Source organism: Cupressus sempervirens, chromosome 6 (assembly GCF_028749045.1).
Source record: "Cupressus sempervirens isolate cs-2001-9-10 chromosome 6, ASM2874904v1, whole genome shotgun sequence".
Lineage (NCBI taxonomy): Eukaryota > Viridiplantae > Streptophyta > Pinopsida > Cupressales > Cupressaceae > Cupressus > Cupressus sempervirens.
In genome coordinates this window covers 148,982,059-148,997,223 of record NC_143123.1, presented here as the reverse complement: position 1 = coordinate 148,997,223, position 15,165 = coordinate 148,982,059, and the positions used below count along the sequence as shown (strand labels likewise).

At 36.4% G+C, this 15,165-nt stretch overlaps 1 protein-coding gene across 1 annotated transcript in view; it reads left to right on the top strand.

Annotated features, from left to right (window-relative positions):
- The first annotated feature begins 1,317 nt into the window (after positions 1-1,317).
- The window catches only part of LOC149551670 (vacuolar-sorting receptor 1-like), a 59,161-nt gene continuing 45,313 nt past the window's right edge, over positions 1,318-15,165 (top strand). The window contains exons 1-2 of the mRNA XM_089789723.1: positions 1,318-1,561; positions 3,358-3,700. Of these exons, the coding sequence (XP_089645849.1) occupies positions 3,385-3,700 (316 nt within the window). The 5' untranslated portion in view covers positions 1,318-1,561; positions 3,358-3,384. The remainder of the gene's footprint in view (positions 1,562-3,357; positions 3,701-15,165) is intronic.

The following is a 15,165-nucleotide window of genomic DNA, read 5'->3' as shown; positions in this document are numbered from 1 at the left end:
AAAATGACTTTTCTTTGTAAGGATTAACTTACATTTTCTTCCTTTCAAGGTTGTTTAAACTAGCATTGCCATGAAATGACATGAAAATATTGTCTCTTGAGTTATGAAAGTACAATTGAGAAAAAATTGAGACTTTGTATGTATTAACCAACAACGTTATAGATTCTAAATTTATTTTGGTGCATCACTATATAGTACTCATATTGAAACATTTTTCTCTTCCCTTTTCCCAACAAGGAGTAGTTTAGGTGAGTACCAAGGGAGTCAACATTCTCGAGAGGTCAACTTCCTTAATCAAAGCCCACAGTTTGAAAGGTCTTCCAATGTTTCACTAGTAAGTTGGGTCTATACTTAGCTAGAGTACATTATTTGGTAATAACATGTAAACATTTTAAGATGGATGGTGTTTTGACCAATCTAAAAATGGAAACAAAATGACTTGCAAGAATTACAAAAATTACCCTAATATAGTAGAACTTTGTGGTTTTGGCTATACAGGGACCAAAATGCTGCACCTGCATAGCTAATTTTTTTGTAGTTTTTAACAAATTAACATTCATATAAAAATTTATAATTAATTAATAAAAGTGTATTTTGGCCCCTGTATAGACAGTGCCGAACTTTGCACCATCTATTTTGAAAAACTACTAAAAGAAAGTACTCATTAGTAGAAAAACATGGATGTAATAATTAAAAATTGTGAATACTCATTGAAGAACAATTAAAGTGTTAAAATTCTTCTCAAAAATATCCAACCAAAACAAAATCTAAACAACCTAGCATGTACACAATTGAAAAAACAAAAACTTATTTTATCATTCACATATAATAATTTTAAAATTATTAAATTTTATTTATAATAAGTATAAGACAATATGAATTTTTAATATAATAGATTGAATATAAGAGATACATAAGTATTTCCACCTTGACAACAATAATTGTCGAATCCTTAGAAATATCATTTAAATTTTTTAAAATTATTATAATATTTAATAGATACATTAGTACTCTCGCCTTGACAAAACTAACAATCAACAGTTTCCTTACCAATTAAAAATTTAAACATAATTAATATTACCCAACTTTAAATATTCAACAATAATTGTTAAATCCTTAGAAATATCGTTTAAATCTTTAAAAATTCTTTTATAAAATATAATGGATACATCAATATATTATAGCCTTTGACAAAACTCATAACGAGTAGTTTCATAAACAAAGATAAACTTGAACATAATTGATATTAGCAAAATTTTAAAAATTCCCACAATAATTTAAAAATCCTTGAAAATATCGTTCGAAGAATTCTTGGACATGTCTGTTTCATTTTAAAAATAAAAATATTAGGAGCATATTCGTCCAGTTATCACAATTCAGATACTTGAGAATGTTGTTGAAATCCTTAAATCCTACCACAAAAATAAACATAACCAGAAAGATTTACAGATAAAGCTACGTCCATGGAAATCTTGTGTCTGCTAACAAATTTTAGGCTTTAAACGGTGATTTGATATCGATCTTTACTTTCATTAGCACCTCAGCTGCAGAATCGACAGAGGTAACTTTAAAAAATTCTCACCTCTGTTAAAAAAAATTCTTTGAAAAGATCTTTTATCTGTTAATTTCTTGATAAGTGGGAGATAATTTTCACACAAAGTTGAATTGTGATATTGCTTTTAGAATATAATTAGTTTTTGAGTCAAACTCACTGACCTATATTTCGTGAGTAATGATTCAATCCATCTCTTATGAAAATAAATAGAACACTTAGCACTCATTGAATCTAGGTGATGCTTCCATCCCAGTAATAATCCAGCTTGAACGTGCTTCCATAATTAAATTCACTCTGTTAAATTATTTCTTACCATTTGCAGATCCAGGGTTTCAGCCTATGGGATTTTAAATTTACTGCTTTTCGATTTCCAAAATTCAATTTTCTGTAAATATTTTTGTACTCGGAGTTTAGGGTAAGATACAGGATTCGAAACGCAAGAACTTAGCCAAGTTTAAACATCTGATATGATAAGACTGAAAATTACAGCTAGTAGACAAGGAATTCTAGCCTTCTCTGCTTGCTAACATATTTTAGCCTTTAAGAAATGATTTGATCTTTTGATCTTCTATTTCGCTTTACTGCCACAAATTCAGAGTGCATCTGGAAATAATTTGTTGAAAGTCCGCTATTGTAGAAAACAATCTATTTTCTCTGATTGGCAACTTAGGAGGTGGAGAAAGATAATGCTAACGGTAAAAATATTTCAACCTTGTAAACATTCTCTTCGTGAAGATCTTTTAATTTGTTATATTCCTTGTTACCTTTTGTGAATAGAGGGTTTCAGCCGAGCGGTATTTAGAGCTACCGTTTCTTGCTTTCTAGCTCTATTTTTCTGTTTTTATAATTATATTTGGAATTCCTACTATTTTTCGTTTTCCGATTCAAATTTATGCAAATTTCTTGTGTTCACGATCCAAAGATAAGGTTTAAGGCTGGAAACGCAAAGACATAGCCAAGTATAAACGATCTGATAGCCTAAATTGGTAGGTTTCAGTGATAAGGCTGAAATTTACAGCTAGGAGACAAGAAATCCTAGCCTTTTACTGCTTGCTAGCAAATTTTAGTCTTAAGCAACGAATTGACCTTTTCTTCGTATATTTTCGCTTGAATGCCACGAATTCAGAATCCACCTGCAAATAATTTGTCAAAAGTCCGCCAACGTAGAAAAGCTAATCTATTTCCTCCGATCGGCAGTTCAGCTGTAAAATCGACAAAGGCAGCTGTATAAAAACTTCGAACTTATTGAAAATGTTCTCTGTGAAGATCTTTTGTTAATTAAATTCCTTCCCATCTTTTGCCGGCACAGGGCTTCAGCCGATCGTAGTTTAAAGCTACCGTTTTTGCCTTTCCAAATTTAATTCATGTCATTTTTATTAACTTTGGGGTTTAAAGCTACTACTTCTCAGTTTGCAAAACTCATTTTCCTGTACTTTCTTTGTATTCCGAGTTAAAAGACTGCAAGGTCCATGGTTCGAGACGCAAGGACTGAGCCACGTCTTAAACGATCTGATATTCTGATTTGATAGGTTAGAGTAATATGTTCTAAACAATCTGATAATCTAATCAATAATGTTTCTGTTATTGATTGTGTAATTTCTTTAAATTAATAATTTAGATGACGTTCTGACGATTTATCATTAAAATAACAACTAAAACAATTGATCAATTGATCAAAGAATGTGATCGGACATTGATAGAACTTTTTTTACACAATCAATATTAAAAACATTATTGATTATTCTTATAGATATAGAAAAAAAAAATTCTTGATCTGATAATCTGATAATCCTATGTTTTAGACAGGGCTTTCTCCGGCAAAGACGGCAATGGCAAGAAAATTGGGAGGCACAAGCTATGTAATATTGGCGATGACGATGTTGATAATGCCTTGGAATTTGGCCTTGGCCAAAATGAAATATGTGGTTATGGAGAAAAATTTAAGGGTAACTTGGCCAGATTACATTAGGGGCGCCTATGACTCTGCTGTAGGCAATTTTGGTATTCCTCTGCATGCCGGAACTATAATGGGGTCTGTAGCTTATATTCAACAGAATCGTGAGGGCTGCCTGGATTTTGATGGCAGCATTCAATTCCATTTCCGCCCTGGAGAATTGCCTACTATTCTTCTGGTCGACCGTGGAGGTAAGTTTCCAGCCCCCTTGCTCACCACTGTTTTGTTTTTGGTTTTGTTGGTGAGGCTATGGGCTATGGGGCAAATGCACTCATCACAACTGTTTAAAAAAAAAAAGTATATCACTTAATTTTATTTATTTTTAATGTATGGAGACTTCAAATTCTATAATTTTGAAATTGCTTCTTTATTAAATATAAAGATTGTAAGGTTAATAATGTTTTAATTCTAATTTTAAGATTTTAGTATTCACGTGGAAATGTTGATCAATATAATTGATATTTTTAAATAACTATACTTGTGTTTTGAAAGGTGTAATATTTTACTTTAAATAAATCAAATAAATTACATTCATAAATTAAAAAAATATTAAAAAATAGATCTATTTAATTTAAAAATACTTTATTTAAAAAATATTGACAATACAAAATATTTCACTATATCTATAAGTATTTTCTAATATTTAAAAATAATAATTTTTTAAAAAGTTTGATAATTTTTTTTCTATTAAAAGCACTATGACACATTCTTCATTGTTACCAAGAAAGAGATTAGGAAATGAGCATTAAGCCTTCTCCAGAACTTCCACAAGGAGTCATATAAGAAGAGACCAACATTTTTTTTTCCATATTGCCTACACCAATAATTACCCTTTCAATCTCCCTCTATGATTATCTCTCCCTGTTTTTAATTATTAATTACCAAAGCCTCACTAAATTAGACAATTGTATAAGTGCAATAGAAGTACATGATTAATCATAATGCCTTCATCTATAGAAAAAAGAAAAAGAAATTTTGTTTTATTAACTATTATATAGATAAAATACAACAACACATATATATTACATTAAATCTCTGAAGTAAATGGAGAGACAATCTTAAGAAAAGGAAACAAGTCTTAAGACCATTGACCTTCACACTGTTCTCAAATGAGAGATGAAAATTATATATATTGAAAATCTTTTTGACATAAAATATTCTTCATGTTCACTACCTTTTTTGAAAATATCTACCCATACAGTTTCATCTTATATTTTAATAGTTAATATTGCTTAGGTTGGAAGATATGTTAAATTAATTAGCCAATATGGACGGATATAAATAGCGAGTTCACTGATAGAAACAAAATATTTTATGTAAAATTATATATTTTTCATGGAAATTGAGATTGAAAAATAGAATCAACACCATAATATACTCTAGATTGCATATAATAATTATATTTACAAATGAATTGATATTCTATAAACAAAGTTTCTATTTATAAAATATCATTCAATATGATAACAATATTGCACACATTTTCAAAGGGATCAAACCATTTAGGGAAACAATCTTAAACCCTAAGCCCTAACTCTAAAAAATAATACTAAACACAATATAAACCTTAATCATAACTAAAAGCACATATCAAAACATAAAGCCTATCTATATCCCTAACCAACCCTAACCCTAACCCAAATCCTAATCCTAACTATTATCCAAATCTTAAACCCTAATTCATAATCATATTCCTAACCCCAAACCATGACCTAGATATTCAATTATAACCCTAATCATAATATTAACCATGATATGAAACCTAGTCATAAAAATGATCATAGTCCTACACCCTAATTATAATCTTAATCCTAATCCTAACTAATCAAAATCGTAACATTAAAAGACCATAATAATAAACATTATGTAAACCCTTACCTTCACCACAATACTAACCATAATCATATCATTAATCCTAACCTTAAACCCCCTCCTAACCTTAATCCTTAATGAAGACCTAATCCTAAGCATTATATTAATAATGATCTAAACCCTAACCCTAACTATAATCTTGATGCTAAACCCCAAGGGCCCGTTTCTTTCATAGAATTAGCAAGATAAGATTTTGATCCAAAAGCTGATTTTGTCAAAATTAGGTTTTGTATTTTGAAATTTAGTGTTTGGAAAATTGTTTTTTCTGTTTGGTTCACCTAGAATATGAGTGGGAAGATACATATTTTGTGTTTCGTTCATAAAATTGAAATTGGAATTAGACTTTCTTTTATGAAGGTGAGATCCACGGCCACAAACTAACCTCTGACTTGGCATGTTGATCGACCTACAATAGTGGAAGCGATGAGGCAAACACAAGTCTATACAACCCCAATCCACAAAGAGCTTGGGCATTGGTATTGAAAGAAACTTCCTCTATCATCTTGTAGGAAATAAGAAATAGTAGAAACTCCAAGCCAACCCTGATCCCACCTACATTTGTTAGAGCCTCAAACTACAGTTACATCCAAGCACCCATGAGAAGCATGGAGAGATCCAAACATTTGATATGACATTGCTACTCCAATCAAATTTGAAGAGGGTTTTCCCCCCAATGGATCTACAATTACACAAACAAACCTTTCCACACACAGCATTGCTCTTCAGTTAAACATAAACCCAATCCATTTACAACATAGGAATTTGTATTGATTCAAGTGATATTAAGCTTGGCATCTAAAAAATGTCAAGGAATTTTAATCCTGAAAATTTTTCTAATTAGATAGTAATCAGTGTGTATAATAATCAGTTGGCCAATCTCATTTCATTTATTTTGCTATAGATTTGAGAAGAATGTGCAGGTGAATATCATTTCTAATCTTTAAATCTCTATTCTGAAGGCCTTGTTGTAAGATTAGGGGCTCAAATATCTTATGGCGACAAGCTCAAATTTTTTAATGACAACTACATTTGATTTTAGTTTCATGTTTTTGATCTGTATGTAAGGTCTACTGAATCAATGAATAGGGTGGATTTGGTACCCAAAACATTGTCCCTCACATAGTGGCCACCTTCTATCATCGGATGTCAAAAATTAATCTATTTTAATTTCTTTGCAATCCTCAAAAAGTTAAACTTGGAATTTAATTACCAACTCCGCCTATCTAGATAGAGGTGTGGTAACCTTGTTTTGGGGAAAAATTAGAATTCTACAAATCTAATTCTAGACTTTATCATTTTTTACCCAAACAACAAATTTGACAAAACTGGGTTATCACTATCCCAATTTCAATCCAATTCCACAAAACAAACAGGGCCTAAATGTAATGTTAAACTAACCAAAATACTAAACCCTAATCATTATCCTCAAAAGGTCTTTAGGATATGTTAGATCACAAATTAATAGATTGGAAAGGAAAAGAGCTTTCTAGACTTTATTTTCAAGACATTCCAACTTGATATTCCTAACTGCAATAGTTCAACCACAATATGATTGTAATTCCCTTCTCTTCAGGCTCTATAGGACCTAGGATGTGTTAGGAACCTGTGTGTTCCTTCTGTTTATTTTGTCAGAGTAGTGTTGTTGGACGCATATGCTTTGTAAGTCGTCCCGTGAGTATATTTTATTATCCCACATGCATAGGTAGTATTACTTTTCTAGATCGTACTCAGTATATAAGAATAGGTTGAGGCCCTTGATGGGCACGGACGAATTTATTGTATTGAGCTTGCTCAAAGGAGGTTACCCCCTCGAAGTGGCCTGCGATCAGTAGATTCATTCTGAGTTCTGCTATCACTTTGTATTCTGTTATTTCGAGCATTCTCACGATATTGCTATAAGGAGGTTCTTCACATCTGGTATCAGAGCACTCTCTTGGGCTCGCTGGGTGGAAATTACATCAATTTTTTTTTTTCTGTCGTGGCCTTCAGGTTCCTCTCACTTCCAATATCTCTTGTTATTGCAATAACTCTTTTCAGTTGTTCTGTCTGTGAGTGAATTTTTCTAAGTCGGCTGTTCCAAAAAAAAAAAAAAAAAGAGTAAAAATTTTTCTGTTTTTTAGTCGTAGCTTCCTTGTTTGCTTTCTGTTTCTGCTCATACTTCCGTAGAACGTCTGCAATATCATTTCGCATACTTCCTTCCTTGGCGACCCAACCCCAAATTTTACATATCAAAGCCCTAAATCCCTCATTTATCGAATTTTAGGGTTTGCCCTATCTTTTTCACCTCTCATCCAATCGCCACCAAACTGAGCCACAAGATTCAATTCCTCATTTTGCTCCCTTATCCCTCTTGGACTGTTCGCCTCATTTCGCCTCCCTACCCTTGAAACCCTCATTTTTCTGTTTCCCTTGTCCCCAGATAGTCTCCCACCACCCGTCGAACACCCATTTCCTATCTGAGTTTTACCCAAATCCAAGTTTGCCGTAACTAAAAAAGTTTTTGTTTCTCATCTTCTACCCATTCCAAAAAAAAAAAAAAAAAAAAAAAAAAAAAACTTTGCTTTATGGTTGTTACGCGTACAGGAGCAAAAATCATGGAAGAAGAAATGGCATCCCTCAAAACCAAACTTCAAGATCTGGATGACAAAATTCTAGGTCTTAACTTTCAGCAGTCAGCCATGAGCCGAAACCATTCAGGAGATACTGGGTCCTCTTCTGGCAATTTCCGTGGACCAAAGCTTGATTTTCCACGCTTCGATGGTTCTGATCTGACTGGATGGATCTATAGGGCAGAGCAGTATTTCAACTTGCATAATACTTTGGATAACCACAAAGTCCCCCTTGCATCTTTTCATTTGGAACATGAAGCTCTTCAATGGTTCCGTTGGTACATCAAGGCTAATGTAGGCCCAACATGGACAGAATTGTGCACCCTCATTTTTGAGCGCTTTGGCCCTAGTTCCTTTGATGATTTCACAGGAGCACTTACTACACTGCGTCAAACAGGCACTGTAAGAGAATACCAGACAGAGTTTGAAAAATTAGCTAATCACACAGAGGGCTTGTCTGATGAATTCTTTCGTAGTTGTTTTGTCAGTGGTCTGAAGGATGCACTTCGCTCAGAAGTCAAAATGTTTCGACCTACTACAATGATGGAAGCCCTTGGGTTGGCTAAGTTAGCGGAAGACAAGATTAGTGCTCTACAACGCTCCAGATCTAATTTTGTTCCATTCAGAAATACAGGTTCTCACAACCCTCCAGTCATACCAGCTCCCAGAACTACTCCGATCAAGCACTTGTCTGAAACAGAGATGCGAGTCAGGCGAGACAAAGGGCTTTGTTATAATTGTGATGAGAAATGGTCTCGGGGCCATAGATGTGTTCAGCAAAAGCTCTATCTCTTGGATGTGGATTCTCCACCGGAACTGGAAGAATATGTAGATGCTCAGGAAACAGTGGATGATGCGGTTGAGCCTCACCAGCCTGAACCTCCTTCACCAGAAGCTCCACCAGAGATATCTGTCCATGCTTTGGCAGGAGTCACTACTCCACAAACCATGCGGGTCCAGGGTTTCTTCAAGAAGATCCCTCTTACTATACTCATTGATTCTGGTAGCACTCATAACTTCATTGATCCACGAATAGCCAAACAGGCTGATTGCTTTATCCATCCCTGCTCTAGCTTTGAAGTCATGATTGCCAATGGGGGCACTTTACCTTGTAAAGGGAAATGTCGCAATGTGCGTCTCTCTATTGGAGATTATAACATGCGCTCTGACATGTTTGCCTTACCCTTAGGTGGCTGTGATGTGGTTTTGGGTGCCCAATGGTTACGCACTCTTGGCCCCATTCTCTGAGATTTTGCTAAACTTTGGATGCAGTTTTCAGCCGAGGGGCACCAACACACTTTGAAAGGCTTACAACCAGGGTCTCTCAGCATCATCAGTTCACACCGTATGGAAAAAATTCTTAAGAAGAATTCACATGGTGTCATCGCTCAGCTCCATTCCATTCAGATGCAGCCATCAGCAGTCTCTAGCACTCCTGCCGCTCTCCAACACATTTTGGACAAGTATTCTGGTGTATTTGCTGAACCTGTGGGATTACCTCCTTCTCGTCCAGAGGACCACCGTATTCAGCTCCTTCCTGGCAGTGTTCCGCCCAACATCAGGCCCTACCGCTACCCATTTCATCAGAAGACCGAAATCGAGATACTTGTCCGTGACTTACTGAAGCAAGGTATTATTCGCCCTAGTACCAGTTCCTTTTCTTCTCCAGTTTTGCTTGTTCGCAAAAAAGATGGGTCATGGCGACTCTGCATTGATTTCCGAGCACTTAATCATCTCACTATAAAGGACAAGTTCCCCATTCCAGTTGTTGATGAACTTCTTGATGAACTTCATGGGGCTCATTTTTTCTCCAAGTTAGATCTTCGTTCTGGGTATCATCAAATTCGGGTTAATGAGGAGGATATACCTAAAACTGCCTTCCGCACACATGATGGTCACTATGAATTTTTAGTCATGCCCTTTGGCCTCACGAATGCTCCTTCCACATTTCAGGCAGTGATGAATAACATATTTCGACCATACCTCCGAAAATTCATTCTGGTCTTCTTTGATGATATCCTCATATATAGCAAAACTTGGGCTGAGCATCTCCATCATCTGGAGCTTGTCTTGCAACTTCTCTCTGATCATCAACTCTGTGCAAAACTATCTAAATGTGTGTTTGGCCAGGAGGAAGTGGAGTATCTCGGGCATATTGTTGCACACCATGGAGTGCGGGTGGATCCTACAAAAATAGATGCCATGAAAACTTGGCCGCATCCTAAAACTCTCAAGAGCCTTCGGGGTTTTTGGGGTTGACTGGCTACTACCGCAAGTTTGTCAAAGATTACGGGAAAATTGCAGCACCATTGACAGCTCTGTTAAAAAAGGATGCCTTCTCCTGGACCCCTGTTGCTGAGACTGCATTTGAACAACTGAAACAGGCTATGTGCAGTACACCTGTTCTCGCGATGCCAGATTTTTCCAAACCCTTCACTATTGAGAGTGATGCTTGCGGCAATGGATTGGGTGCTGTTCTCCTGCAAGATGACCATCCTATTGCGTTCACTAGCAAAGCCCTCTCTGGTAAGAATCTAGCCCTCTCTACTTATGAAAAAGAAATGATGGCTATTTTGCATGCTGTACAGAAGTGGCGGCCATACCTCTTAGGGAGTCATTTTTGCATCAGAACCGATCACCAAAGTCTGAAATACTTCCTGGACCAACGGGTATCCTCTCCTACACAACAGAAATGGGTCAGCAAACTCATGGGGTATGATTATGAGATCACCTACAAGAAGGGTAAGGAGAATATTGTGGCAGATGCTCTTTCTCGCACATTTGATAATCAAGCTTCCCTTTCCGCTATTTCTATGCCCATTCCCAATTGGTTAGCATCTGTTCAGCAGGGCTATGACAGTGACTCTTCTTTATCTCAAATTATTCACCAGCTAGCCAATAATCCTTCTGCTATACCACATTACTCTTGGGATGGTGCTTCTCTTCGATACAAGGGTCGGCTAGTGCTTCCTCAGAACCCAGCTCTACATCAGGCTATTTTTTATGAACTCCATGCTTCTCCTTCAGCAGGGCACTCAGGCTTCCTCAAAACTTATGAGCGAGTAAGGAGAAACTTCTTTTGGAAAGGGATGAAACAGACGATTCAACAGATGGTGGCTGAATGTGATACTTGCCAATGCCACAAGGGTGAAACGACCCTCCTTCCTGGCTTGCTCGAACCATTGCCCATCCCTACACGGATTTGGACTGATATTTCTATGGATTTCATTGAAGGGCTTCCTAAATCCGGTGGCAAGACAGTGATCTTGGTTGTGGTTGATCGTCTCTCGAAATATAGTCATTTTTGTGCCCTCAGCCACCCCTATACTGCCTCCTCTGTTGCACAAATCTTCATGGACCAGATATTTCGTCTTCATGGACTCCCTTCTTCCATTGTCTCTGATCGTGATGCAACTTTTACCAGTCATTTTTGGACTGAATTGTTTTAGAAAACTGGCACCAACCTGAAGATGAGTTCGGGCTATCACCCACAAACTGATGGTCAAACTGAAATTGTCAATAAATGCTTGGAAACTTATCTTCGTTGCTTCACTTCCGAACAGCAACATCAGTGGGCCAAGTGGCTCCCTTTAGCTGAATGGTGGTACAATACCTCTTACCACACTGCCTCTAAAATGACTCCATATGAAGCAGTCTATGGTCAGGCACCTCCAGTGCTCCTTCCCTACACTCCCAACAGCTCACCAGTCCAGGCAGTTGACATAGTTCTCCGCAGCAGGGATCAGATTCTTCGTACCTTACAGGATAATCTTCACATGGCCCGTAATCGGATGAAACAGCAAGCAGATCAACACCGTTCTGAGCGCTCATTTCAAGTTGGGGATATGGTTTTTCTTCGTCTACAGCCATACAAACAATCCTCCCTAAAGCTGAAAGGGCGTCATAAGTTGGCCCCAAAATTTTATGGGCCTTATAAGGTTCTGCAGAAGATTGGTTCAGTTGCTTATAAACTGGAACTTCCTCCTTCTTCCCGCATTCATCCAGTCTTTCATGTTTCTTGTCTAAAGAAAGTTCTGGGTACCACTGTCAGAGCACAAACTACTCTCCCTGAAATGGATATGGAAGGATCCATTATCCTGGAGCCGGTGGCAATCATTGACCAGTGCACTCGCCAGCTTCGCTCTCGCTCCATCTCTGAGGTCTTGATTCAGTGGCATGGCATGCAACCAGAGGATGCTACCTGGGAACCCCTTCTTCAGATTCAACAACAATTTCCACACCTTAAGCTTTGAGGACAAAGCTTTTTTCTAAGGGAGAGGGGATGTTAGGAACCTGTGTGTTCCTTCTGTTTATTTTGTCAGAGTAGTGTTGTTGGACGCATATGCTTTGTAAGTCGTCCCGTGAGTATATTTTATTATCCCACATGCATAGGTAGTATTACTTTTCTAGATCGTACTCAGTATATAAGAATAGGTTGAGGCCCTTGATGGGCACGGATGAATTTATTGTATTGAGCTTGCTCAAAGGAGGTTACCCCCTCGAAGTGGCCTGCGATCAGTAGATTCATTCTGAGTTCTGCTATCACTTTGTATTCTGTTATTTCGAGCATTCTCACGATATTGCTATAAGGAGGTTCTTCACAGGATGGTGTACCCACTCTCTAACTCCTTCCCAAGATTGAGCTTTTTATAGAAGCTATGATTAAATTTCTCTAAAATCTTTGAATGTTGGGAAAAAATTTCCTAGAATATAAAAATTCCTACTACTCTATGAAACTACTTAACTCCTTATCCTTTGACTAAACAAAAGAAAATAAAAGGTGTTGATCGGTTTAAAATGTAAAGAATTCAACTTCGTGCAATTGAAAAAATTTCTCAGCACAAGAGGATGTCAAGTAATAGTTTTTCTCAACACAAGAGAGTTTCAAGTGATAGGTTGATGGTGTCGAGTGACTCGGCATACAAAGAAACCAAGTAAGCTTAGTAGTAGGGGCAACTCAGCACAAGAAGATGTCAAGTGAGCTTAGTCACTAAAGGGCAGGTGGAGCTCGACATAGTGGTTTCCAAGTGAGCTCATTCTCCAAAAGGAAGTGGATCTCAGCAACCTCTACACACAACCAACATTTAGACCAAGTGAACTTGGTAGGAACAATAGAGGAAGAGCTCGATTAAGGAGTTAACCAAGTGAGCTATTTAATAGACTTATAGTCTAAGCATTTCTTCCATTAAAATACAGACAAGATAACTTCAAAAGAATTACAAGTAAGAACTTCTCAAATACAACACATGCAATAACAAATAGAAGGGAGACAATAATAAGCCAAGTATGCCTTCTTACTTTATTAAAAATTCTGGGAGCATTTGGCTTAAACCAAAAACTACATAAAACTTCAACTGATAAAACTTAAACTTAAACTTACAACACTAAAGGTTTCATACAATAACACCTAGAGAAATCACTACTTCTCAGGATACTACAAAATAAACTTAAAGAATGATAGAGAAATTCAACACGTGTTGTGATACTGAACCTTCCTTCTATCCTCTGAACTCTAAATATTTTTCCTTTTGGTTTGATCTTTTGATCTTCTTCCTTCTCTGCTCTTCTCCTCTTTCTACTTCCTTCTAACTTACTCACTTTCTAATTTCTTGAATGAATGAGATTCATTCCTTTTTATCTCTCACCAAAAATGTTTCCCTCTCATTTTCAAAATTCAAACTCACCTACCAAGTTGATGACTATCAAGCAAGTAAGTGGGTGTTTGGCTCAAGGGGCAACTGATCATGTCACATCAATATTTATGACACTCCCCCTTAGTCGTGAGCCAAAAAATATAAGAATCACTCATGATCCAAATCAATTACACCAAGACTCCTTCTTAGGTGCACAAAAGTTCCTATGCCCAAAGGCTTAGTAAATATGTCTGCTAATTGCTACTCAAACTTGCAAAATTCTATTTTGATATCTCCATTCTCCACCAAATCTCTGATGAAGTGATATCTAATCTCTATGTCCTTACTTCTCCGTGGAAGGTTGGATTCTTAGATAGTGCAATTGAGGAAATGTTATCACAAAAGGTTGTGGTTCCATCTTCTTGTCTTTCATTCAAATCTATCAAGATCCTACTTAACCAAATATCTTGACATGCTACCACATTTGTTGCTATGTATCTAGCCTCTACTATAGATTGAGCAACAATAGGTTGCTTCTTGGATGCCCATGAAATTGCACCTAATCCCATATGGATCATGTATCTGGAAGTGCTCTTCCTATCATATAGACTTCCAACCCAATCACTATCTATATAACCAACCAATTTAAAATCATTATCTATAGTATACAAAATCCCAAACTCGTTGGTACCATTCACATACCTTAGGATCCTCTTTCCGTCTTTCCAATGGGAATCCTTTGGTATTTCCATAAATCTAAAAATCAAACTTATTGCATGCATCATGTCTGGCCAAGTTGTTGTCAAATACATTAAGCTTCCAACCATAGATTGAGCAAAAATAGGTTTCTTCTTGGATGCCCATGAAATTGGACCTGATCCCATATGGATCATGTATCTGGAGGTGCTCTTCCTATCATATAGACTTCCAACCCAATCACTATCTATATAACCAACCAACTTAAAATCATTATCTGTAGTATACAAAATCTCAAACTCTTTGGTACCATTCACATACCTTAGGATCCTCTTTCCAGCTTTCCAATGGGAATCCTTTGGTATTTTCATAAATCTAAAAATCAAACTTACTGCATGCATCATGTCTAGCCAAGTTGTTGTCAAATAAATTAAGCTTCCAACCATACTCTTATATAATGTTGGATTCACATTCTTGCTGCAATCTTCCTTGCTCAACTTTAGACCTACTACTATTGGTGTTGGGTTTGCCCTACTATTCTATATTTTGAATCTCTCCAAGATCTTATTTGCATATTTTTCTTAAGAAATGAAGATACCATCATGCATTTGTTTTACTTCTATGCCTAGAAAGTACTTCAAGAGACCTAGGCCCATCATTTCAAATTCATTCTTCATGGCCTCTTTGAACTTACCAATTAGGAAATTATCATTTCTAGTGAAGATTAAGTCATCAACGTACAAGACAACAATCAACACTTTACTATTTGCTGCCTTGATGTAGAGAGTGGGCTCACCATTGCTTTTGCTAAAGTTGTTGCTCCTCAAGTATGAGTTGATCATTCTA